The 26,039-nt window shown below is 49.3% G+C and overlaps 1 protein-coding gene across 5 annotated transcripts in view; it reads left to right on the forward strand.

The window, feature by feature from the left end:
* The first annotated feature begins 432 nt into the window (after window positions 1-432).
* The window catches only part of LOC149522156 (butyrophilin subfamily 1 member A1-like), a 31,380-nt gene continuing 5,773 nt past the window's right edge, over window positions 433-26,039 (forward strand). The window contains exons 1-5 of one of the 5 annotated variants that reach the window (XM_089770472.1): window positions 8,357-8,456; window positions 10,844-11,191; window positions 13,158-13,439; window positions 16,002-16,112; window positions 17,323-17,347. In XM_089770472.1, the coding sequence (XP_089626598.1) occupies window positions 8,357-8,456; window positions 10,844-11,191; window positions 13,158-13,439; window positions 16,002-16,112; window positions 17,323-17,347 (866 nt within the window). Of the gene's footprint in view, window positions 539-1,676; window positions 1,698-1,814; window positions 1,842-8,356; window positions 8,457-10,843; window positions 11,192-13,157; window positions 13,440-16,001; window positions 16,113-17,322; window positions 17,348-25,776; window positions 25,781-26,039 lie in introns of those variants that run through there. The other 4 variants (XM_089770473.1, XM_089770474.1, XM_089770476.1 and 1 more) reach the window with 4 other exon arrangements.

The following is a 26,039-nucleotide window of genomic DNA, read 5'->3' on the forward strand; positions in this document are numbered from 1 at the left end:
ATCGCACACTTCACTCCACTACCTTGTGGCTCCTGCCACTTCAGGGAGTATGTGTGTGTGTGTGTGTGTGTGTGGCAGAGTGCAATCACAGTGGTCTGGGATGGCCCACAGGCTGTGACCCCTATTTTAGACAGTATTTAATACTAGCAGCAGTGTGTGAGCATCATCACCTTTTAAAATTGCTTTCTGATAGTTTGTACATCTCAGGGAGAAATTTTCCCTCCTTTGGTTCATGCAGTTTCGGATGTTGACTTGCCTAGTAAAAGTATAGTTTGTTATTCCACATGCTAGTACAGTGTGAAACAACAAATGTGATCTGTTCTTCTGGAATATCATTATAGTTTGTCATTCCAAGTGAAAGAATGCTGTTTATTACTTCCAATCTAACGAGGGTGTTGTATTTTAGATTCCTTTTTCCCAAGAACGTCTCCCTGGATGGTGGTTTGGAGTGTGACTCTGGTGATTCTCTTGGTGTCCATCAGCCTGACCCTTTTCCTGCTGAAATTAAGAGGTAAAGCTCTACTGGGGGGAAGGCAGTGTGATCGGAATTGAGAATTGCCCTTACGAAATGACAGCTGAGACTTGTTGATGTGTGAAAGTGACAACAGCTTAAGGTGTGAATTTAAATTGATTTTTGTGAAACCAGAACAAACTTCTGTGTGAACCCTTCCATTTCACTGGAGTTTATTCAGTTTAGTTTAAACATGTTTCTGTTTCTCTTAAAATCAGCCTAAAACTAGGTTTGTGCCAGTTTAATTAGGCTGAAAATGGAGCCTGAGGGAGTCAAGTTCCTAAGTCTTACTGAAAAACGATGTGATTGGGGCTCACAACTATCCTTGGCCCCTATGAAAACCCCTGCCTCAGAGGGTGGGTGAGGGTTAATTCTAGTATGTTCAAAAGATGACTACAACATTAATGAATGGCGTATTATTGTTGAGGTGTATGGGAGGCTGCTTCTGGGGGTGCCACTGTGCAGTCTTCCTAGTTTTTCTGTTTTATTTTTGTTTGAATGTGCACACAAATTTTCAGTCTTGGGGTTGGCAGGCTGCATTCTTGGTAGTTTTGGGTTCTGTCATTTCAGGAGGAGGGAGCTGAGCAGGAAACAGCAGAGTTTGCTCATTGTCTTGGTCTCAGGTTAGAGCCAATTCCTGAGGCATCAACGCTTGAGTTTATCTAGGAAGTAAGTGCCTTGGATCCACAGGAGCGGAGCTCTTCCCTCGCTTTTAAACAAGCGCCTCATCCCCATTTCCAAGGGGTCTCTCTTCCTTCAGAGAAGGCCTTACCGCCTCACTCCTCCTTCAATGAGCATGTGGGATCCAGCCCTCCTGTTTTCACTAGGGCTGTTAAGCATATAGAACAGATGTTTAAACAATTAACCAATAAGCCTGGATGTATCAATTAATCCTAACGACGACATACAACACCTCTGCCTTTTGCTGCCTCTGTAGCACAGGCAGTGAGGGCAGGGGGCAGCAGGTCAGCCCCTAACACAGACACACCCCGGTGAAAAGTGACTTGCGCTGGTGGACTTACCCTGTCATCAGTGCCTAGGGGGTGCACCGATGTTAAACAGTGCCCAGCAGATAGGCCAAAATGATCAGTGACTGGGGGCCAGGCGGAGGTTAATTCACCCAGAGAAGCTTTTACAGGAGCCTTTTTCTTTGTTTTTCATTCAGGTAAACTTCACACAGAGCTAGGTAAGGGCATGTTCTGTTTGGCTGCTCTCTACTGCTCCCCTTTCTGTGGTAACTCACCCTATTGGTGCTGAATTTGTCGGGTTTACTTCTCATCCTCACCTGTGTCTTTGCTTTCAGAGCAAAGGAGATCCCTCAGTGACGCAGGTAATTCCAACATGTTTAATCGATGGGAGACCTTGCTCCCTCTCACCGTGCAAAACTCAAGGAGGAAAGGGGACTGTAATATTTCCCGGGCCAAAGAACAGAGGGGCCCTGTGGTTCAAAGGAGGAAGAGAAAGGAATCAACACAACAACATGCCCTCCTGACACCTAGCTCTGCTAATGCTGTAAATGATCCTGGCTCCGAGTGACTGACCCATAGGATCCCAGTCCTATTGTCAGGTCCAGGCACAAGAGTGACCAGCCCAAGTGTTCAAACCAAGACCCCCCCCATAATTGGTCAAGTTCTACTTTTCTCCTCCCTTTTTCCTTTCTCCGTGAAACACCAACTTTCTACTGTGTTAAACCATATTTTCCACTTACTCCCTCATGGACTCACTTCCAAATCCTCTTTTTCCTCTCTCTGTCAAACACCAACTTCCTGCTGTTTTTATCCATATTTTCCATTTTTTCCTTCATGGACTCACTTCCTAACTCTGGGTATGTCTACATTATAGCACAAATTCGAACTAACTTAATCTGAATTAGTTAATTCAAACTAAGCTAATTCGAATTAGTGCATCTAGACTTAAAAACTAATTCAAATTAGCGTTTTGCTATTTCGAAATAGCATGTCCACATTGAGTGGACCCTGAACCGAAGTTAAGGTTGGCTGGAACCAGGACTTAGAGTGTGGAGCTGCTGCCTCAGGTTAGCTGAGGGCTGTGCTTAAAGGGACTCTACCCCCACCCCGGACAGACAGTTCTCAGGGTTCCCCGCTTGCTTGTCTAACTCAATGAGGGACAGCAAAGCAGTCCTGTCTTGGAGTGCCCTGAGTGCCCACTCGTCACATCACAGCACTCAGCCATCAGCCCGGCTTGCACTTGCTGCAGGCTGTCATCCAGGGGTCAGTCGAGGGACTGTCAGGATCCAGGAGACCCTGCAGGAGAGTTTCCACCCAGAGGAGCCCGCAGAGCCACCCCAGTCCTCCCCATCGGGGGTTTGTACCCCATTCCTCCCTCACCTCCTTCCACTTACCCCTCCCCAGCCCTCCTTCCTCATGTAAAAAATAAAGGACACGTGTGTTCAAAACTAGAAACAAAACCGGGTGGGAGGGGATTAACCTCTGAGGACACTGGGAAAAGGAGGTGGGAGAGGGGAAGGGAGAGGGGAGGTGGAAATCTGGGAGGAGGGAGCTGGAAGGGGGAAGCCAGGGGAAGAAGGAGGAGGGGAAGTATCAAACTATGGTACGCCATATCTTCAGTACGTTGTACAGATGTGATCTCCTCACCTCAAAAAAGATATTTTGGCCTTGGAAAGGGTTCAAAAAATGGCAACTACAATGATTAGAGGTTTGGAACAGGTCCCATATGAAGAGAGGCTAAAGAGACTGGGACTTTTCAGCTTAGAAAAGAGGAGACTGAGTGGGGATATGATAGAGGTCTCTAAAAGCATGAATGGTGTGGAGAGGGTGGATAAAGAAAAGTTCTTCATTATTTCCCATAATAGAAGGACTAGAGGACACCAAATGAAATGAATGGACAGCAGATTTAAAACTAATAAGCGAAAGTTCTTCTTCACACAGCACATAGTCAACCTGTGGAACTCCTTGCCACAGGAGGCTGTGAAGGCTAGAACTATGACAGAGTTTAAAGAGAAATTTGATAAATTCATAGAGGTTGGGTCCATGGAGTGCTATTAGCCAGGGGGTAGGAACGGTGTCCCTGGACTCTGTTTGAGGAAGGCTGGAGATGGATGGCACGAGACAAATCGCTTGATAATTGTCTTCGGTCCATCCCCTCCGGGGGTACCTGGTGTTGGCCTCAGTCGGCACACAGGATACTGGGATAGATGGACCTTTGGTCTGACCCAGTACGGCCATTCTTATGTTCTTATGTTCTAAGCTCAGGGTCGGGGGTCTCACTGGACCAACTTGATTTTCATGCAAACCTGCTCCTGGGTTCGCATGTGGCCTTTGGTGGCCAAGCTGGCAGCTATCCTGCCCTAGATGTCCGCATTCCTGTGCCTAGTGTGGAGGTCGTGAACATTGGAGACCTCCCCCCCAAACCTGGATTAGGTCCACGATCTCCGCACTAGACCAGGTGGGCACCCGCCTCTTGTGGCCCTGGGTAGGCTCCTGGGAGCCACCAGCCTGGTCCTGGGAAGAGGCGGAGGGTTGGGTGGCAGCGAGTGGCTGGCTCGTCCCCTGCCAGATGCAGGGTCAGCTGGCTGGGTGCTGGCCGGCTTGTAACTGGTACAAGCACCATAGCCAGACCATGGCCCTTTAAGGGCTCCGGGGCTGGGAGGGGGCCAGAAAAGTTTCCCTGGTTTGGCCCAGAGTGGCCACCAGGGCAAGCTGGGAAGGGCTAGCCTCCAACTAGTTCGAATTAAGTGGCTACACAGCCCTTAATTCGAACTAGGCGTTAGTCCTTGTAGAATGAGGTTTACCTAATTCGAATTAAGCGCTCCGCTAGTTCGAATTAAGTTCTATCTAGCGGTTTGTATGTGTAGCACCTATGAAAGTTAATTCGTACTAACGGCTGTTAGTTTGAATTAACTTTGTAGTATAGACATACCCTCTCTTTCTCCTCTCTCTGCCACACACCTCCTTCAGCTCAGAAAGCTCTTTGCTTGTAAACCAAAATCCCAACTTCAGACTCTGAAATCAGGGGTGATAATTCTCTTTGGCTGGCCCAGATGAGGAGCAACAGAACTTGAATTGGGGATTTGTTTAATTTTGTCATGGGCTACAGTGCTGGCCCCCACGACAGACAACGGATGTCTAAGCACCAGGATTTTAAAATGGAGGGAGGGCGGATCAGGGAAAAGATAATTGTGAATAATGTGAATGGAAGTCTCCTGGGGCTTCTTGAAATGTCAAGGTCTTTAATCCCCTTCAGAGGGAGACATTCTGTGTGTCAGGCTTGACCTTTTTCTCTCTCGCTTCTCTGTCTGCTGGTGAGTGAGTCCTTCTGCTACTGGGCTGAGACCTCAGAGATGTTCCCCGCTCAGACCCGGGTGCCTCCTGGAGGCAAGAGATTCCCTGAGTCACTGCCCAGCTGGGGCAGATTCTGTCCCTGACGCCATCAACCCTCCCCAGGGCCGAGCTCTGCCCCTCACGCTCTGATTCTCCCCCAGCCAACGTGACTCTGGATCCAGCCATGGCGCAGCATGACCTCGTCCTGTCGGAGGATGGGAAAAGCGTGAGCCGGGCAGAGACACAGCAGCTGCTGCCTGACAACGCTGAGAAATTTTACAGTAATCACTGTCTGCAGGGTGGGAACGGCTTCACCTTGGGGAGGCATCGCGGGGAGGTGGTGGTGGGAGATGGGGGGAACTGGGCTGTGGGGGTAGCCAGGAAGTCTGGGAGGAAGAAAGGACTCCCTGCAACATCACTTTCTGAGCGGGACAGTATTTTACTCTCCCTCTTGTGAGCTGGTGTGTGTAGGGCAGCCCACACAGAAGATGAAACAACTAAACAGGCAGCTCTGGGGAGTGGCGAACACTGCACCTGTGCGAGGTGGGGCCCCCTGGGCTGGGGCCAGAAACTGCTGCTCCCCCAAAACCAGACAGGAGGGACCAGGGTTCCCATTCCCATTTGGCCAGGGGCAGGTGGAACAAGGGATGGGCCATGGAGGGAGCAGGCTCCCTGACACTCCCCTGCCCTTATCTAATCACTCTCATGACAGTCATCGCTTCCGTGCTGTTTCAAGCCTTGTCCACGTGATGATGGCCCAGCACACGTACCACAAGAATTATTGGCCTGCAATTGCCTCTGTCAGTCCCCATTAGTGCACAGCTGACATGTAAAGGTGCGGCACGCACGTGCAGGGCTGTGAGCGGGGAGTCAGTCACCTGTGGGGTGTCTTAAACCAGGAGAGCCTTGTCTCTTCTGGCCAGTCAGAGCTTAGATCCAACTAAAACTGTTTGGTCCCAGTTCAGCTCCAGTCTGAAAACAGGGACGGGCTGGGCTTGCACCTTAGACTTTCCTGCAATAACGACACCGGCTTCACCGGAAACTCCAGAGCAGCAGGGCAAAGGCTGCTTGTTGCTTAGGTAACAAAAGGGGAGTTTGCACCTGGAGCATGCGCTGGAAAATACACTATTTCCAGCACAGCGGGGAGCAGTCCTCACAGAGCCAGAGGCAGGGCCTCTTAGAAATTGTCATTGCTGCCCACCAGACTGGAGCCCTGACACATCTGTGTCCGCTGCCATCAAAACTGGCTCCCTAGGAGGGCTGCTTTGGGAGGCTCCATATCTCCGTCCTGCCATGGGACTGTGAGAGGGAGGGACTGAAATCAGCCCAGCAGTCCAGGTATTTCTCTGTTTTCACTTCCCATCTTGATGAAGGCCTGGAGAGAGACACATTCCACTTCAGAGTCCAATGAGGAATAAACACAATTTCCACTGAAACCTGGAAGGGAAGGCTTGGAGTCAGGTTTGGGTTTCTGCCATCTTTTAGGATGAATTTTGCAGATGAAAAAGGCACTGGCCATGCGAGTTAGCTAGAGGAGAATGGACGACGGTTTTACAAAACCTGGGAGATGTCGAAAGGGTTCCAAAGCTTCTTTCTAAGACTCATGAGGTAGGTGAGATCCGGTCACGGGAATGCGAGCGCCATTGCTCAGTGGTATTGCCTAGTAGGCATTTATTCCTTGGGTGAATTTTCAACTATAATCCCATAAGAATCCAATAATCCCAGGACTGATTTGTTTTAGATGGTTGTTGAACTATATATTCAAAGTGAACCTGATCTGGTTTTTCCTGTCCTTGAGTTGTCATGTAACAAGCTATTCCTGTGATTTGATTCAATTATCTATCTTTGTGCTCCTATAGATCATTCAAGAAAATTGGTCCTGCTCCTGCTCTCACTGCACTGAAAGGGAGATTTGCTGTGAATTAAGTTGTTGTGAACTAGCAGATTTACCTAGTGTTGCTCAGGTTATTAAAGAAGGACTCCGAGCAAGGGGCTGCGGGTAGGGGGAGTACAGGAGTTAGGGCAGGGAGTTGTAAGGTGCGGGGGGAGGGGAGGGGCTCAGAAAATGGTGGGGATGGATGTGTTAGGACACGGAGTGGAGGTGGCCAGTGGCTTCTCCCTGGGGCCAGGCTGGCAGCAGTGAAGGCCACAAAGCCTGCCTGCTGGTTTCTCCCCAGGCTCAGCCAGAGAGTGGCATGTGCAGCTGGCGCAGGGGCAATGGACTGCACAGTTCATCTGGCAGCTGCTCCCTGGGGCAGGCCAGGTTGGCAGAAGCCATAAGAACCTAAGAACGGCCACATTGGGTCAAACCAAAGGTTCATCTAGCCCAGTGTCCTGTCTTTTGACAATGGCCTATGCCAGGTGCCCAGGAGAAGTGAACAGAGCAAGGAATTATCACGAGATCTCTCTGCTGTCACCCATTCCCAGCCTCTGACAAACAAAGGCTAGGGACCCTATTCCTAACCATCTTGACTAATAGCTATTGATGGACCTCAGCTCCATGAATTTATGTAGCTCTTTTTTGAAGCCCGTTAAAGTCCTAGTCTTCACCACATCCTCTGGCAAGGAGTTCCATAGGTTGACTGTGCGCTGAGTGAAAAAAAACTTCCTTTTGTTTGTCTTAAACCTGCTACCCATTAATTTCATATGGTGACTCCTAGCTCTTATATTATGAGAACATGTAAGTAACTTTTCCTTATTAACTTTTTCCACACCAATCATGATTTTATAGACATCTATCCTATCCCTCCTTAGTCTCCTCTTTTCTAAGCTGAAAACTCCAAGCCTTTTTCATCTCTCTTCACATAGCACCCATTCCAAACCCCAAGTCATTGTTTTGCCCTTTTCTGAACCAGAGCTGGGGTATTTGCTCACTCTGCCAACCGCTCCCTCCCCACCCCCGGTATTCATTCTGGGATATCACACCCATCCCTTTGCATCTGAAGAGAAACAGTCACATTCCTCATACATCCCATCATCCTGGTAAAGCCAAACTCTGACCTTGCTTTAAGGTAGGATCAGAGGAAGGAGCATGCCACATTTGGTGGGCCTGACTCTTATCATTTAGGAGGAGTTCTTGAATAAACAGACAGACAGACATAGAAACTCTCTATAATATGTAGCGGGTTTCTGTTTTGTAAAGTAACTTACAAACTTCTGCAAATCTAGCAGTAGGGGGAGCATCTTTCTATGTTGTCCCTGTTACTTAACAGCTCCGTTTATGGCACAGAATCATTCCCCCCGAGGAAAGCAGGAGAACAGATTTTGAAATAAGCAGTCTGTTATTTGAAATAAGGGATTTGTTAGGGTGGACGCTCCATCTATAAATTCAACCTAAGGGGGGTTATTTTGACATAAAGCCCTAGTGCAGACCAGGGCTAAGTGCCTTGCCCTGTGGATATCTTGAATATCACAGCGCTGGGGGCTGATTTACTGCACAGTGACTTGCTAGTGTAGACTTGGTCGTAATGTTAGTCAGCGTCCTGCTCACTGTGGTCAGTTTTTGTTTTCTCTTTTGTGTTGTCCAGATCAAGTTTCAGGGAAGATGAAGGTTCCCTCCACCTGCCACAGCACCAGAGCCAGTTCCCCTCTGCCTGGTTTTCTTGTTTTCTTCCTGACTTGTTATGTCCACAACATGGAATCAGGTAGGACTCTGCTCTGCGTCTGCTGTTTCTTAGAGGATTTATTTAAGCCCCTGATGTGTCTTAACAACATGCACAACTCAGAGTCAGTGGAACTTCTCACAGGGCATGTCTATACTGCACTGTTATTTTGAGACAACAAGCATTATTTCGAAATAACAATGCGAGCATCTACACAGCTACTCTGTTGTTTCGAAATAATTTCAAAATAACGGGTGTCTGATTCTGAAATCTGTAAACCTCATTCTGTGAGGAATAATGCCTTTTCTGAAATAGCTATTGCGAAATAGCCCCCTCCTCAGGGCCATTCCACTGCTGCTATTTCGAAATAGCCCCTCCTCAGGGCCATTCTAAGTTATTCCTCCCCAGTGCCTCCTGGGGCTCTAAATCTAGGTAGCACGTCTACACTAGGGCTATGTCTACACTGCAGGGTTTTTGCACAAGAAGCCTTTTGCAAAAACTTCTTGCGCAAAAGCGCATCCAGACCTCAAAGCACGTTGCAAAAGACGTGCTTTTGCGCAGGAGAGCATCCACATGGCATGGACACTCTTGTGCAAGAGAGCTCTAATGGCCGTTCATAGAATGGCCATGTAAGCGGGCTGCATCACAGGGCCACTGCACCGCTTCTCTGTGCCCTCTCTGGGGCACTTAAAGAGTCCTTCCCCAAAGTCCCTCCACAAACTTCCTTCTGCTCACCACCCTGCCAAGTCCTATGGCGTTGGGTTTGATCCTCTGTCTCCATCTCCAGGTTTTCTCGGCCTTGCCGTGATGCCTCCTCTCCCTTCTCCGGTCCAGCCGGTACCGAGCACTCCATCCACGCTTTGGGGGAAAGGGAGCCAGAGAAGAGCCAACCCTGCTCCCTTTTTCTCTTTCCTTCTCCCTCCTCCTCCCTTACGTGTCTCCCGCTCCAGTTTTAAATGCCAGCACCCTTTCCGCATGCCAGCATACTGTCTGGAGTCTTGGCTCCCCCTGGGTCCATCTGCCCGCCGGTTTGTGCCTCGTCGGCTGCATGCTTCTCCCCTGCACAGGCGTCACGCGGCCAAAATGGCAGCAGCCTGCTAGCTGTGAGCACAGAGCTGCCGGTGGTGCAAGTGCGGGGCTTGGAGCCCCCATCACAGGCTATCAGAGCACCTGTGCTTTTTCGGATAGGCTCTTTTTTCACAAGAAACCCCTGCGGAGCATCCACAAATGCCTTTTTTTGCAAGAGCTGTAGTTCAAAAAGGAGTGATGCCTCGTAGAAGGATGTTTACCTACAGTGCAAAAGCCCTCTCTTCTGTCGATTGACTGTCTATTTTCTAGCACAAAAACGCATTTGAGGTGAGGACACTTCACAGGTTTTTGCGCAAAAATGGCCATTTTTGTGCAAAAACCTTGTAGTGCAGACATAGCCTAGTGAAGATGACCTCAGGTTAGCAGTGTAGATGTGCTAATTTGAAATAAGCTATTTCAGAATAACTATTCCAGAATAGTTTACTTCAAAATAAGTGTTCAGTGTAGACGTACCCCTAGGGTGTAAACTAAATAACACAGCAAGCTCAGTGTAAGTGGGGAGATGGTCCTGCTACTGTGGGGAGCTCTCCTGGCTTCTGTACCTCCCCAGAGAAATGGGCTAGTGACAGGATCTGAGTCCTCACTCCCATGTCTTTAACCGGGGCATGTCTACACTGGGGAGTTATTTCAAAACAACTCCCCTTATTTCAAAATAACAAGGCATCCACACTCCCAAGCCTGTTATTTTGAAACAACAACGCTTGCTTGGGAAGAGGAAAAAGCTTATTTCAAAATAGTTATTTGGGGAATTATTTATTATTTGGAAATCACCTGGCTATGCAGACACAGCCCCAGTGACCTCCCTGACCTTGAGGGCTCCACTTCCTCTTTCCTGTGTGGCAGAGTCCTTGGAACCCAGCAAGGCCGGGCCCAGGGTTCCTGCAGGACTAAATCTCAGGGAGGGGCTGAGTTGTCCTCACTCCGGGTGCTGTCTCTGCACTGGGCACTTCCCTGAGCAGAGAGACATTATTAAGCAGCAATCCATTAACAAAAGAATAAGTTGAAAAATGGGGAATGTTAAAGGAAATCCCGTCACCCTGCCCCTGGCTGTGCCCCAGGGATGCCTTGGGTTGGACACTTGCTCTGGTGGTGGCCACATGCCCTCAGGCTCAAGGAGGCAGGAATCTTCTCCCTGGTATTAGCTCCCTTAGATGGGGTCCTCCTCCAATCTCACCTGCAAGTCCCATTGACTGGTGGTACCTCCTTGTGCCAGGTCTCTTCCCAGTAGCTCCAGGGAATACAAAATACAGAAAACAGGACTGGTTCTGTGTGTGCCACTGACTAAATGGACAAGATCTTCTCTCTGAGCTTTTCTCCTTCTCTCCTGGGACATTCCACAGCACAATTTAAAGTGATTGGACCTGACCGGCCTGTCACGGCCGTGGTGGGGGAGGACATCATGTTACACTGTCAGCTGGCCCCCAGGATGAGCGCTGAGAACATGGAGGTAACGTGGTTCCGGTCCCAGCTCTCCCCATTCGTCCATCGCTATAATGGAGGAAATGACCAGTACGAGCAACAGATGCCAGAATACCAGGGGAGGACAGAGCTCTTGAAAAATGGTCTGACCCAGGGGAATGTTACCTTGAAAATTCTCCATGTCAGACTCTCTGACGAGGGGCGGTACAACTGTTTTGTTCAAGATGATGACTTTTATGAAGAAGCCGTCCTGGAACTAAAGGTGGCAGGTCAGTAGCGTGTGTCTGTACGTCTCTCGGGGATGGCGCCGAGTGAGTTGAATGATTTGAGCATTTTACCCGCGGTCTGTTCCTGAGGTGGCTCACTTACTTGTACCAAATGTGGAGACAAGTGGAGAAGGTGCCCCTGGATTATGACGCCTTCTTCCTCAAGACTCACCTCTCTCTTTCACCTAACACTTTCCAGGGGTGGTAAATGGGCCAAACAGAGACACAAAACCCGATTTCCCATAGTCACATGGTTAAATCTAATGCCCAGGAATGACTCTTCATTTCCTGAGATAATTGGCCAATATGCAAATGCCCTCCTGTGGAGGGGCGATGGCCCCACACTGGCTGGGAACGGTGAATGCAGGCTGGAGGGAGCCTGGGCAGAGCCCTGGCCCATTGTGGGGAGGGGTTTGAAAGAGCCGAGCAGGGTGCAGCTTGCGGGGACATCCCTATAGAGAGAGCTGCCCCACAGAGAGAGTCAGTGAGGGCCTGGCCAAGGAGGGTGCAGGGCCTGGTTCCCTCAGAGAAGGCACCGTCAGCAGAGCAGGGCTGGGCAGGCCCAGGGGGCTAGAGAGGGAGGCTCCAGCCTGATCCCTGCCCAACGGAGGCCTTGCTACAAGGCCAGGCAAAGGGCCAGAGGGGACGTGGCCCAGGGAGCAAGAGGCAGTGGAGGGGAGCAGAGGGCAGGACAAGGCAGCTGCTAGAGGGTCCCTGGGTCAGGACTCAGAGTAACGGATGGACCTGAGTCCCTCCACCCCCCCCCCCATTCTTCTTCCACTTCCCCCCATTCTTCTTCCACTTCACCGCCAAGGCATGGCCCACACAGTCTGCATGCCCCTGAGGCAGAGGGCCTGGGCTTGGAGGCCACAGTTGGCCACAAGGGCAGTAGAGACTCAGGACTGCCGATAACCCCTGGAGGGGGATGAGAACCCATTGGAGCAGGCACTGCTGGAGGGCCGTGTCCTGCAGAGGCCACCAGGTTCCTGGAACGATGTGGGTCTGGAACATGAGTGTGGACCATAGACAGGTGAGACGCCGCTAGGAGGGGGCGCCCTGCAGAGAAAGGGCTGATTCCCCAGAGCTACCTGCAGGAGGCACCGCAGCAGTGAGAACAACACCCTTTGTAGTGGGCAGACCTGTGCAGCCTTCACTTCACTTGCAATTAGTTACATAAGGAGTCACAGCTGCGCCAGTTAGGAATACCCATTCAATAGCCTCTGGGCGCCAGACACTCCACATCTAAAATACGGATGTTAACATGCGGTAACATTCCTCATCGAGTAGTCGGTGGATTGGTTATCAACTACTTGATTAGTCGATAAGGGTAGGCAGTTACAGCGAGCAATCTGGTTTGCGTCAGGTTCTGGCGTCACTTTCCCCACTGCCGCTCCCCATTGAAAGTGCCAGGGAAGCCGATCTGCAAAGATGCTGGCTCAGTCCCTGCTCCCGCAGGTCTCTGAAGTCTGATCTTCACGCACCGGCTCCCCGGCCCTTTCTGTGTAAAGCGGCAGCGGGGAAAGTGATGCAGACTGATCAGAGACCCGCAGGAGCAGGGACTGAGCCAGAGTCTTTGTGCGCTGGCTCCCCTGTCTCTTGACATTGCAAAGCCCCAGTTGTGCATGTGTGTGTGTAACAGCTTCCATAATCGAAGAGGTGACATTTTACCTGAAGGAAAATTTGCAATACCAAGATTATTTTTCTCCATTTTTTTACAGAATCTGTTAGTGCTAAATCCAATGATCAGTTAAAGGGTTTCCTATAGTCCCAAAATGGCATGTCTGTGTGGATCTTGGGAGGGAACAATACTGAGGAGAAAGCTTTCCATCCCCTCAAGGAAATAATTTGTTTCTTGATCATCTATTTCCCTGAATCAATGGGCATTTGGGAATAAAGGGGAAGTTTAATTTCTTATTCCCTGGGCTCAGTATGTGCACACATCAACATGGATTTATACATTTGTCTCTAGCTTCAGGCTCTGCTCCTCATGTGTCGGTTGAGGATTACCAGGATGGAGGGATCCGAGTGGCGTGCCGGTCGGCTGGGTGGTACCCGGAGCCCGAGATAGTGTGGAGAGATCTCAACGGACAGGCCTTTCCTTCAGCCTCTCAGACAAATTCCCGAGAAACCAATGGACTGTATGGAGCACAAACTTCTGTCATTATAATGAAAAATTCTAATCAGAACTTGTCCTGTTTGGTCAGGAACACCCGCCTCAGCCAAGAAAAGGAATCATTATTTTATATATCAGGTCAGTGACCATCAAAAACCACTCTCTAAGCAGCAACAGAAAAAAAAAGACAACAACCTCCTAATCGGATTAAATACAGCATCTATTTAAAACAAACTTACAAATGGAAATCTTCAAGAAACCTAGTTAGCTAATGGTGTCACCTTTTTTGGTCACATAAATAATTTAGGGCTTGTCTACACTAAGATGATGTTGGCAGTTCAGCTCTACCAGCAAAACACTTCTAGTGTGGACCAATGTTTTCTCTCATTTTTTTCGGTATGTGTGCAGAATAAATGTTCTTATGTGCACTTATGGAATGTGCAGATGTGCGCTGCCAGTAGAAACACATCCTGCTGCCTGAGGGTGCTCTGTGCACTCTGCTAATCAGTTTGGTGGCATCTGAATCTCTCCTGAGTGGCCGCCCAAGCGCACAACTTACTGGGAACACTGTTTTGGACACAGCTATACAGCTGGTCCCCAACTTACGGCCACCTCGACTTACGACCATCCGCACTTATGACCGAAGCGGTCGTAAATGTGGGCACTGAGTTACGAAAGCAACCCACGCTTACGAACAGTGCGGTCGCAATGTAACTCAATGGGCTCCGAGTTACGACAATTCCGAGTTATGGCCAAGTGTTTGGTCCGTAACCCAGTTGTAACTCAGGGACCGACTGTACTGGCCAAGTTGTACTTTTGCTAGTCTATCTTATGCCAGAGTCCCAAACCGACATAACCTATACGGGCATGTAAGTGCAGGATTTCCAGGATAACTATGTCTATAGTTAGGCTTTTGTCAGAATAACTCTGTTGATAAAATATCACAACCCCAACTCACATAGCTCTGCTGTCAGAAATGTATTCTATTGTAAAGTAAACATTAGGCACTTTTGAAATTCTTGCCCATACTGTGTAGCATAATCAGGCCAGTCTAGTTACTGTATATCTCTGTCAGAAATACCTTAAGGGCACTGTGCTGGCTGAAGGATGTGGTATGTTCTATTTGCTTCCTTTGACTGAGGAGATTTTGAATGTCTCACCTGAAACCTGTAACTGTATTTGATTGAAGAGTAAAGGGAAGGTGCAGGAGACAAACAGCCAAACAACCTTCTTTTCCTGCACAGATGTATGATGGTTAGATATTCTACTGGCTGTTTAGGAGAGAAGGAATAACTCCAGGCAGATCCTTGACCCCCTTGAAGTCAATTGTTTGAGTTTGATTGAGTTCAGCGAAACCCAGATTTCAGCACCACTGTCTATGGTTTTTTAAATCCTTGACTGCAGGAGGTTCATGTCTGATGCTTTGGGAAAGGGAAGCCAAGAGAGGCCTGTAAAGTGGCCAACAATGCAGTCTGGGCAGCGAGATGGCGGCCATGGTATTTTGCTTTGATTTCATGGCAGGGAAGGGGAAGTGTTGAGGTCAGCGAGGATGAGGGGGCAGAAGTGAAGATGTGGGATGTTCCAGAATTTTGCATTGTGGGCAGAGTGAAAAGGTTTGACCTGGTGGGATTTAGACCTGAGATTAAGGAAAACCACAAATCATGAATCGTTTCCCACACAGTTGTTTGGATGAATTGTGATTATGATTCATTGATGTATTATGGGGGAAACAGTGGATCTACAAGCTGTTGTTTTCAGACAACCCTGCAGTTTCTGAGTGTTCTGTAACACCGACAGCCTTGTGCTCCCTGGCATAACACCCAGTGATCAGAGACTTTAACACTGAGTACTCGGACCTGTTACTGTTAATAGCAGCAGTTACTATGTTAGATACCTCGTATGAGATAGTAGCCCCGCTGTGCTGTGCTCTGCACAAAACCACAGACTGACAGTCAGTGCCTGCTAAAAAGAACAAGAGTCTAAATAATCAGAGCCCTAGCAAGGCTGGCCAGGAAATGGAGCCACAGAGAAGCAGTGCCGACCCAAGCCATTCTTGTGCTCCGAGCAGACATTATAATTGTGCCCTTATTCTTCATTATCTGAACTGCATGCGGCAGCTGTTGCTCAGTGGGCAGGAATCCAGTCCCAGCTGCATGCGAGGCACATGCCGGGTTGGGGGGAGGAGTGGAATGCTCTTGCCCAGGGGAGGGGGCACTCAAGGGCCTGGGCAGCCACTCCCGTCATGCCCCGAGCCCAGGAATGGCTGGAGTCATCTGCATGCGCGGCCCTGGCCCTGCCCCCACCCCACCCGGCCCAGCAGCACCACGCATTGCCCCTTACAATCAGGCACCCCAGGCTAGGGCCCAATCAGACCATAGCTTGGGTTGGCATTGCAGAGAGGGGAAAGGGCTTGTCCAAGTTCCCATGGAAGATCTCACAAGTCCCATTCCACTGCTCTGGGGACTGGAGAGCGAGCGTTGTCTCTTATTATATGCCAAGCCACGTTTACTCATACACTAACGTGCAAATGCAATGACTGTCTTGGTTGGTTTGTGGTGTTTGGTGAAGTGCTGATGGGGCCACATTCCCTCCTTTGTGTCAGACCGGTCCCACGGGGGCTGCCATACACACACTGGAGTCATCAGAGCTGGGTCCCTGTTTGCTGAGTGATGTGGGTGCCTCTGGGCTTGTGTTTTTCAGATCCCTTTTTCCCTAAAGTGAATCCCTGGATGGTGTCTCTGGGAGTGACCCTGGTGGTTTTGCTGGGCGCCTTTGCCCTGAGTGTTTATCTCTTCAAAATCAAAGGTAAATGTTGGAGCAGGAAATGCAGGGATGTTCCCAAGGGATTTCCTTCAAAGCAGCGTGCAGAGGGACAGATCTGACACTTGGCCTGGCATGATGGGAGCTTAGAACTGCCCCACCCCCGCAGTACAGGGCTGGAAATGCCACTGAGGTTCTCCTTTGTCCATGGGCTGATGGTCTGCAGTAGTGCCCTGGCTGCAGGCTCAGGGGACGACCCCCAGGACCTGACAGCAGTGCTGATGGATGGAGTGAAAAGCTCAGTCCACTGCCCTGGGCCATCCCCACCCACCTTTGCAGCGGGGCCTATTGCACCAGCTGGGCCACCTCCACCCAATGCCACAGCAAGAAGCCAGGGAGCCCAGGCTGGGACTACGGAGGTTTCATTCCCCTCACTCCCTTGTGTGGGTGAGCTGTGCCAGACACAGGCTTGTCCCAAGTGCAGCCGGCCGGGTGGTTGGCGCTTACAGACATTCAGGGAGCGATGGGATTGGAAGGAGAAGACAAGTGGGCTGTGGGGCTGGACCAGAGACCTAGATCACAGCAGGTATCTGCATCCTGCGCCATCTTCCCTCTCCCCATTCTCCGGGGTCTCTCCCATCTGGCTCTGGTCTCCCTTCCCACATGGCACTGCCAAGCCTGATTTCTATCCTAAAAATCCCTTTTTGCTCATCAAGTGCCGCGCACCCTTGTGCTGCACTAGCGCTCCCTGAGGAATAGCCAATGGGCTGGTAAATAAATGTGCTCTCTGATGAGAAAATGCATCCAGAGCAATTTGGAAAGTCTCCTCCCTCTTTCCAAACATGACATTTTGTACATGCTCAAGTCCTTTTAGCAGAGTGGAGGTGGGATGGTGTTTCTGGTTCTTTTGGAAGATTTGCTTTTCACATTTTTTAAAATGGGAGAAGCTTAAGGTCACATCTGTACTTACCAGACACTTGACACTCTGGAGGTCAATCTTCTGGTGCTTGATTTTGTGGGTATAGATGCTTAAATCAAATGCTGAGGGAAGCCCCCACCAGCACCAGGTGCTCCTCCTTTGGTGAGAACTAAGGGAAACTGATGGGAGTGTTTGCTTTTGTTGGCCTCCCGCAGTGTGGACGCCTCCAACTGTAATGTCAGTCGGCATGGTGAGCCTATGGATGAAGGGGTGTAAAAGATGTTGAAGGGCTATAAAACTGAGTGCTTGTGAGGGTCTCTCTGTGGAGTACATGAGGTGTAGGGCTGAGGTGGATAACTCCTGTTCAGTACTGGGAACAGACAGAGTGTGTGTATTTTGGGTGTACGGAAGTACCCCTGAAAGGGTGCAGAGTTCGGGTTGTAAGTTTAGGCTTGTTCCTTTCCTCTGTATTCCCTGCTCCGCCAGAGCATCACGTCTGTTGAACTGCATGATCTGGAAGGGCACAAGCTAACACCAAACTTCACTATGTGTTAGAGCTTTGGGCCCTGCCTGCCAGCCCTGACACAGTCCCATGGAACAGGCAAGAAAAGGGGAAAATTCAACCTTTTTGCCTTTGTGGGATGCATCAAAGTCTCCATCATTTTAACCATTCTAGGGCCAGTGTGAAGACTCTGCCTGTGACATGCTGGAGGGGACACGGGGGCTCTGGCTATAGCCACTCTGCCTGCGCAGGCACCGAATGGTACAGGGGGTCTCGCATTAGCCCTGCACAGCCCAGGCCAATTTCAGCCTCGTGTGTCTAACCCTTGGCAAGTGGCATTTCCAAAGCTGCCAAAGTGATGTAGGGACATTGGGATTCCTGTGCCCTAGTCACTTAGGCAGTGTTGGGAACCCCACCCTGCATGTACATCCTGGAAAGAGAACCCCCCCCCCTCCACACACACACACACAATCATCACTGATTCATTTCTCCTTGTTTTCTAGAGAAACAGGCAGCAGAACTCGGTAAGTGTCTCTTTCCATACGTGACAGTTTTGTACATGCTCATGTCCTTGGAGCAGCGTGGGGGTGATTGTGTTTCCTGGTTCTTTTGGAAGATTTGCTATTTACATTTTTTAAAATAGGGGGAGCTTAAATTCACATCTGTACTTACCAGACACTTGATGCTCTGGCGGTCGATCTTTGCCGTTTGATTTAGCAGGTCTAGTATAGACCCGTAAATCAAATGCTGAGGGCAGCCCCCACCAGCGCCAGGCTTGGCTTATACTGAGGGCTGAAAGCAATCCCTGACTCCGATTTTGTGTGGCTCAACATCAGCTGTTTTGGCTCTAACTATCTGAGAACTTACAAAGGCCTTGGGAGTTTCAGTCCAATCCTGGGTAGAAAATGGAAAGCACTTAGGCTGTGTCTAAACTGGGCCACTTATTCTGGAAAAGCAGCCGCTTTTCCGGAATAAGCTGCGAGCTGTCTACACTGGCCCCTTGAATTTACGGAAAAGCACTGACGATCTAATGTAAGAAATCAGCTGCTTTTCCAGAAAAACGATGCTGCTCCCGCTCGGGCAAAAGTCCTTTTTCCAGAAAACTGTTCCGGAAAAGGGCCAGAGTAGACAGCACAGTAGTCTTTTCCGCAAAAAAGCCCCGATCGCAAAAATGACGATCGGGTCTTTTTTCCGTAAAAGCGCGTCTACATTGGCCACGGACGCTTTTCCGGAAAAAGTGCTTTTCCGGAAAAGCATCCCGCCAATGTAGACGCTCTTTTTCCAGAAATACTTATAATGGAAAACTGATCTGTTTTAAGCATTTCTGGAAAAAAGTGCCAGTGTAGACGTAGCCTTACTGTAAAAAGGGTGTGCAAGGGCTCTGGCTGACAGCCACTCTGCCTGCGCAGGCACCGAATGGTCCAGAGGGTTTTGCATTAGCCCTGCACAGCACAAGCTAATTTCAGCCATAGTGTGTCTAACCATTGGCAGTAGGATTTCCAAAGCTGCCTAAGTGATGTAGGGACACTGGGACTTCTGTGACCTAGTCACTTACGCAGTGCTGGGAACCCCTCCCCCTCCCCCCGCCACATGTAGATCTTGGAAAGAGAAACCCCCCCACTAATCATTGATTCATTTCTCCTTGTTTTCTAGAGAAACAGGCAGCAGAACTCGGTAAGTGTCTCTTTCCATAGGTGACAGTTTTGTACATGCTCATGTCCTTGGAGCAGCGTGGGGGTGATCATGTTTCCCAGTTCTTTTGAAAGATTTGCTATTTACATTTTTTAAAATAGGGGGAGCTTAAATTCACATCTGTACTTACCAGACACTTGATGCTCTGGCGGTCGATCTTTGCCGTTTGATTTAGCAGGTCTAGTATAGACCCGTAAATCAAATGCTGAGGGCAGCCCCCACCAGCGCCAGGCTTGGCTTATACTGAGGGCTGAAAGCGATCCCTGACTCCGATTTTGTGTGGCTCAACATCAGCTGTTTTGGCTCTAACTATCTGAGAACTTACAAAGGCCTTGGGAGTTTCAGTCCAATCCTGGGTAGAAAATGGAAAGCACTTAGGCTGTGTCTAAACTGGGCCACTTATTCTGGAAAAGCAGCCGCTTTTCCGGAATAAGCTGCAAGCTGTCTACACAGGCCCCTTGAATTTACGGAAAAGCACTGACGATCTAATGTAAGAAATCAGCTGCTTTTCCGGAAAAACTATGCTGCTCCCGCTCGGGCAAAAGTCCTTTTTCCAGAAAACTGTTCCGGAAAAGGGCCAGAGTAGACAGCACAGTAGTCTTTTCCGCAAAAAAGCCCCGATCGCAAAAATGACGATCGGGTCTTTTTTCCGTAAAAGCGCGTCTACATTGGCCACGGACGCTTTTCCGGAAAAAGTGCTTTTCCGGAAAAGCATCCCGCCAATGTAGACGCTCTTTTTCCAGAAATACTTATAATGGAAAACTGATCTGTTTTAAGCATTTCCGGAAAAAAGTGCCAGTGTAGACGTAGCCTTACTGTAAAAAGGGTGTGCAAGGGCTCTGGCTGGCAGCCCCTCTGCCTGCGCAGGCACCGAATGGTCCAGAGGGTTTTGCATTAGCCCTACCCAGCACAAGCTAATTTCAGCCATAGTGTGTCTAACCATTGGCAGTAGGATTTCCAAAGCTGCCTAAGTGATGTAGGGACATTGGGACTTCTGTGCCCTAGTCACTTAGGCAGTGCTGGGAACCCCTCTCCCCCCCCCCCCCCCCCGCCACATGTAGATCTTGGAAAGAGAAACCCCCCCACTAATCATTGATTCATTTCTCCTTGTTTTCTAGAGAAACAGGCAGCAGAACTCGGTAAGTGTCTCTTTCCATAGGTGACATTTTTGTACATGCTCATGTCCTTGGAGCAGCGTGGGGGTGATCATGTTTCCCAGTTCTTTTGAAAGATTTGCTATTAACACTTTATAAAATAGGAGAGGCTTAAGGTCACATCTGTGCTTACCAGACACTTGATGCTCTGGAGCATGGGTTCCCAAACTGGGGGGCATGCCACCCTTGGGGTCCTGAAGAAATTCTGGTGGGGGGGGTGTGCTTTGCACTCCCTGTTTCCCCCCATCAATCCTTCCCCCTAAGTTTTGCTGCTATTTTTGTTTTTCAACCCTGATCAGTTCCCTTTTTTTGTTTTTTCTCAACAAGTTTTGCTGCTATTGTGGGGGGGGCGGGAAGAGAGTTTCTCAAAAATCAAAAAGGGGGCGTGATGCCGAATAGTTTGGGAACCAGTGGTGGAGGTTGATCTTCTGGCATTTGATTTAGCAAGTCTAATATAGACCCATAAATGCTGAGGGCAGCCCTCACCAGTACTAGGCATGGCTTATAATGAGCACTGGAGAGAGACAGCCCTAGAGGGCTGAAAGCGAGCTCTGACTCTGAGGTAGGGTGGCTCTACATCATCCGTTTTGGCTTTAACAGTCTGAGAACTTACCCAGACCCTGGAAGTTTCAGTAGGAAATGGAAAGCACTTAGTGTAAAAAGTGGTGGTTTTTTGGGGGAAATGTAATCTGAGCACAGCAGAAAATTCAGATGTTGCTCAGGTATTTTTCAAAAGACAGTAAATTCAATGTGTAAATGCCCATTTGGAGGTACTAGAGAATTGGGGTTCAGAGGAGTAGGGGTAATAAAGGGAAGTGGTTTGGAGCTGCAGTGAAGGGAGAAGAGGCGACAGAGAGGAGTGTAAACTGCCTGACAAACCATTTCTTAACACAGAGTGTTCAGGCTTGTTCCTTTCCTCTGTATTCCCTGCTTCTCCAGAGTGTCATGTCCACTGAACTGGATGTTCTGGAAGGGCACACGCTATCACCAGCCTTCATTTTGTGTTAGAGCTTTGGGCCCTGCCTGTCAGCCCTGACACAGACCCACGGCGCAGGCAAGAAAAGGGGAAATTCAACCTTTTTGCCTTTGAGGGATACATCAAAGTCTCCGTCATATTTCTAAACATTCTAGAGCCAGCGTAAAGACTCTGCCTGTGACGTACTGGAGGGGGTGCAGGGGCCCTGGCTCACAGCCACTCTGCCTGTACAGGCACCGAATGGTACAGAGGGTTTCACATTAGCCCAGCACAACACAGGCCAATTTCAGACATTGTCAGGGGCGGCCCTGGACTAGCTCCCAGCAACAAGTGCTCTAGGCGCCCCCACCTCCAAACCTCTCAATAATATTGTGCCACCATTTGGCACCCCATTTAACTTGTCGCCCTAGGCGACCGCCTAGTTTGCCTATATGGACTGTCCGCCCCGGCCATTGTGTGTCTAACCATTGGCGAGTATCAGAGGGGTAGCCGTGTTAGTCTAAATCGGCAAAAGCGACGAGGAGTCCTGTGGCACCTTATGGACTAACTGAAGTGTTGGAGCATAAGCTTTCGTGGGCAAAGACCCACTTCATCAGATGCATGTAGTGCAAATATCCAGAGGCAGGTATAAATATGCAGGCCACGATCAGGCTGGAGATGACGAGGTGGATCCAATCAAGGAGGATGAGACCCACTTCTAGTAGCTGATCTGGAGGTGTGAATTCCAAGAGAGGAGAAGCTGCTTCTGTAGTTAGCAAGCCATTCACAGTCTTTGTTTAATCCAGAGTTGATTGTGTCAAACTTGAAGATGAACTGTAGCTCAGCAGTTTCTCTTTGAAGTCTGGTCCAATTGCAGATCTAAAGGTAACCATCCTGCAGCAAAAAAGCTTCAGGACCAGACTTCAAAGAGAAACTGCTGAGCTACAGTTCATCTTCAAGTTTGACACAATCAACTCTGGATTAAACAAAGACTGTGAATGGCTTGCTAACTACAAAAGCAGCTTCTCTCCTCTTGGAATTCACACCTCCAGATCAGCTACTAGAAGTGGGCTTCCTCCTCCTTGATTGGATCCACCTCGTCATCTCCAGCCTGATCCTGGCCTGCATATTTATACCTGCCTCTGGATATTTGCACTATATGCATCTGATGAAGTGGGTCTTTGCCCACGAAAGCTTATGCTCCAACACTTCAGTACGTCTATAAGGTGCCACAGGACTCCTCGCCCCTTGGCAAGTAGGAGTTCCAAAGCTGCCTAAATGATGTAGGGGACATCGGGACTTCTGCGCCCTAGTCACTTAGGCAGTGTTAGAAACTCTCCCCCTCCCCCGCATGTAGATCCTGAAGAGAGACCCCCCCCCCCCACACACACACAGACACACTAATCATTGATTCGTTTCTCCTTGTTTTCTAGAAAAACAGGCAGCAGAACTCGGTAAGTGTCTCTTTCCATACGTGACAGTTTTGTACATGCTCATGTCCTTGGAGCAGTGTGGGGGTGATGGTGTTTCCTGGTTCTTTTGGAAGATTTGCTATTTACATTTTTTAAAATAGGGGGAGCTTAAATTCACATCTGTACTTACCAGACACTTGATGCTCTGGCGGTCGATCTTTGCCGTTTGATTTAGCAGGTCTAGTATAGACCCGTAAATCAAATGCTGAGGGCAGCCCCCACCAGCGCCAGGCTTGGCTTATACTGAGGGCTGAAAGCGATCCCTGACTCCGATTTTGTGTGGCTCAACATCAGCTGTTTTGGCTCTAACTATCTGAGGGTATGTCTACACTACCCCGCTAGTTCGAACTAGCGGGGTAATGTATGCATACCGCACTTGCTAATGAAGCCCGGGATTTGAATTTCCCGGGCTTCATTAGCATAAGCGGGGAGCCGCCATTTTTAAATCCCCGCTGCTTCGAACCCCGTGTAGCGCGGCTACACGGGGCTCGAACTAGGTAGTTCGGACTAGGGTCCTATTCCGAACTACCGTTACTCCTCGTGAAACGAGGTGTACCGGTAGTTCGGAATAGGCACCTTAGTCCGAACTACCTAGTTCGAGCCCCGTGTAGCCGCGCTACACGGGGTTCGAAGCAGCGGGGATTTAAAAATGGCGGCTCCCCGCTTATGCTAATGAAGCCCGGGAAATTCAAATCCCGGGCTTCATTAGCAAGTGCGGTATGCATACATTACCCCGCTAGTTCGAACTAGCGGGGTAGTGTAGACATACCCTGAGAACTTACAAAGGCCTTGGGAGTTTCAGTCCAATCCTGGGTAGAAAATGGAAAGCACTTAGGCTGTGTCTAAACTGGGCCACTTATTCTGGAAAAGCAGCCGCTTTTCCGGAATAAGCTGCGAGCTGTCTACACTGGCCCCTTGAATTTACGGAAAAGCACTGACGATCTAATGTAAGAAATCAGCTGCTTTTCCGGAAAAACGATGCTGCTCCCGCTCGGGCAAAAGTCCTTTTTCCAGAAAACTGTTCCGGAAAAGGGCCAGAGTAGACAGCACAGTAGTCTTTTCCGCAAAAAAGCCCCGATCGCAAAAATGACGATCGGGTCTTTTTTCCGTAAAAGCGCATCTACATTGGCCACGGACGCTTTTCCGGAAAAAGTGCTTTTCCGGAAAAGCATCCCGCCAATGTAGACGCTCTTTTTCCAGAAATACTTATAATGGAAAACTGATCTGTTTTAAGCATTTCCGGAAAAAAGTGCCAGTGTAGACGTAGCCTTACTGTAAAAAGGGTGTGCAAGGGCTCTGGCTGACAGCCACTCTGCCTGCGCAGGCACCGAATGGTCCAGAGGGTTTCGCATTAGCCCTGCCCAGCACAAGCTAATTTCAGCCATAGTGTGTCTAACCATTGGCAGTAGGATTTCCAAAGCTGCCTAAGTGATGTAGGGACATTGGGACTTCTGTGCCCTAGTCACTTAGGCAGTGCTGGGAACCCCTCCCCTCCCCCCCCCCCCCCCCCGCCACATGTAGATCTTGGAAAGAGAAACCCCCCCACTAATCATTGATTCATTTCTCCTTGTTTTCTAGAGAAACAGGCAGCAGAACTCGGTAAGTGTCTCTTTCCATAGGTGACATTTTTGTACATGCTCATGTCCTTGGAGCAGCGTGGGGGAGATCATGTTTCCCAGTTCTTTTGAAAGATTTGCTATTAACACTTTATAAAATAGGAGAGGCTTAAGGTCACATCTGTGCTTACCAGACACTTGATGCTCTGGAGCATGGGTTCCCAAACTGGGGGGCATGCCCCCCTGGGGGTCCTAAAGAAATTCTGGTGGGGGGGGGTGTGCTTTGCACTCCCTGTTTCCCCCATCAATCCTTCCCCCTAAGTTTTGCTGCTATTTTTGTTTTTCAACCCTGATCAGTTCCCTTTTTTTGTTTTTTCTCAACAAGTTTTGCTGCTATTGTGGGGGGGGGCAGGAAGAGAGTTTCTCAAAAATCAAAAAGGGGGCGTGATGCCGAATAGTTTGGGAACCAGTGGTGGAGGTTGATCTTCTGGCATTTGATTTAACAAGTCTAATATAGACCCATAAATGCTGAGGGCAGCCCTCACCAGTACTAGGCATGGCTTATAATGAGCACTGGAGAGAGACAGCCCTAGAGGGCTGAAAGCGAGCTCTGACTCTGAGGTAGGGTGGCTCTACATCAGCCATTTTGGCTCTAAGGGTATGTCTACACTACAGCACTAATTCGAACTAACTTAATTCAAATTAGTTAATTCGAACTAAGATAATGCGAACTAGTGCATCTAGACCTAAAAACTAGTTTGAATTAGCATTTTGCTAATTCAAACTAGCATGTTCACACTGAGTGGACCCTGAACTGGGGTTAAGGATGGCCGGAAGCAGTGCTGGCAGGGCATCAGATTAGGACTTAGAGCGTGGAGCTGCTGTCTCAGGCTAGCTGAGGGCTGTGCTTAAAGGGTCCCGACCCCACCCCGGACAGGAAGTTCTCAGGGGTTCCCCGCTCGCTTGTCTACCTCAATGAGGGACAGCAAAGCAGTCCTGGCTTGGAGTGCCCTGAGTGCCCACACTCGACACATCACAGCACTTGGCCATCAGCCTGGCTGCACTTGCCACAGGCTGCCATCCGGGTGGGGGGGGTCAATCGGGGGTCTGCAGGAGAGCTTCCACGCCGAGGAGCCCGCAGAGCCACTCCAGTCCTCCCCATCAGGGGCTCGTACCCCATTCCTCCCTCACCTCCTTCCACTTACCCCTCCCTAGCCCCCCTTCCTGATGTAAATAAAGGACACGTGTTCAAAAATAAAAACTCTCTTTATTGAACAAAACTTGAGGAGACTGGGAAAAGGAGGTGGGAAAGGGGAAGAGAGAAGGTGGGAGATGGGAGGACAACTAAAATGATGAGGGGTTTGGAACAGGTCCCATATGAAGAGAGGCTAAAGAGAGTGGGACTTTTCAGCTTAGAAAAGTGGAGATGGAGGGGGGCTATGATAGAGGTCTATAAAAGCATGAGTGGTGTGGAGAGGGTGCATAAAGAAAAGTTCTTCATTAGTTCCCATAATAGAAGGACTAGAGGACACCAAATGAAATGAATGGGTAGCAGGCTTCAAACTAATAACAGAAAGTTCTTCTTCATAAAGCAAATATTTAACCTGTGGAACTCCTCGCTGCAGGAGGCTGTGAAGGCAAGAACTAGAACAGAGTTTAAAGAAAAGTTAGATAAAGTCATGGAGGTTGGGTCCATGGAGTCGTATTAGCCAGGGGGTAGGAATGGTG

Source organism: Pelodiscus sinensis, chromosome 19 (assembly GCF_052426305.1).
Source record: "Pelodiscus sinensis isolate ZL-2025 chromosome 19, ASM5242630v1, whole genome shotgun sequence".
In the NCBI taxonomy this organism is placed as follows: Eukaryota; Metazoa; Chordata; order Testudines; family Trionychidae; genus Pelodiscus; species Pelodiscus sinensis.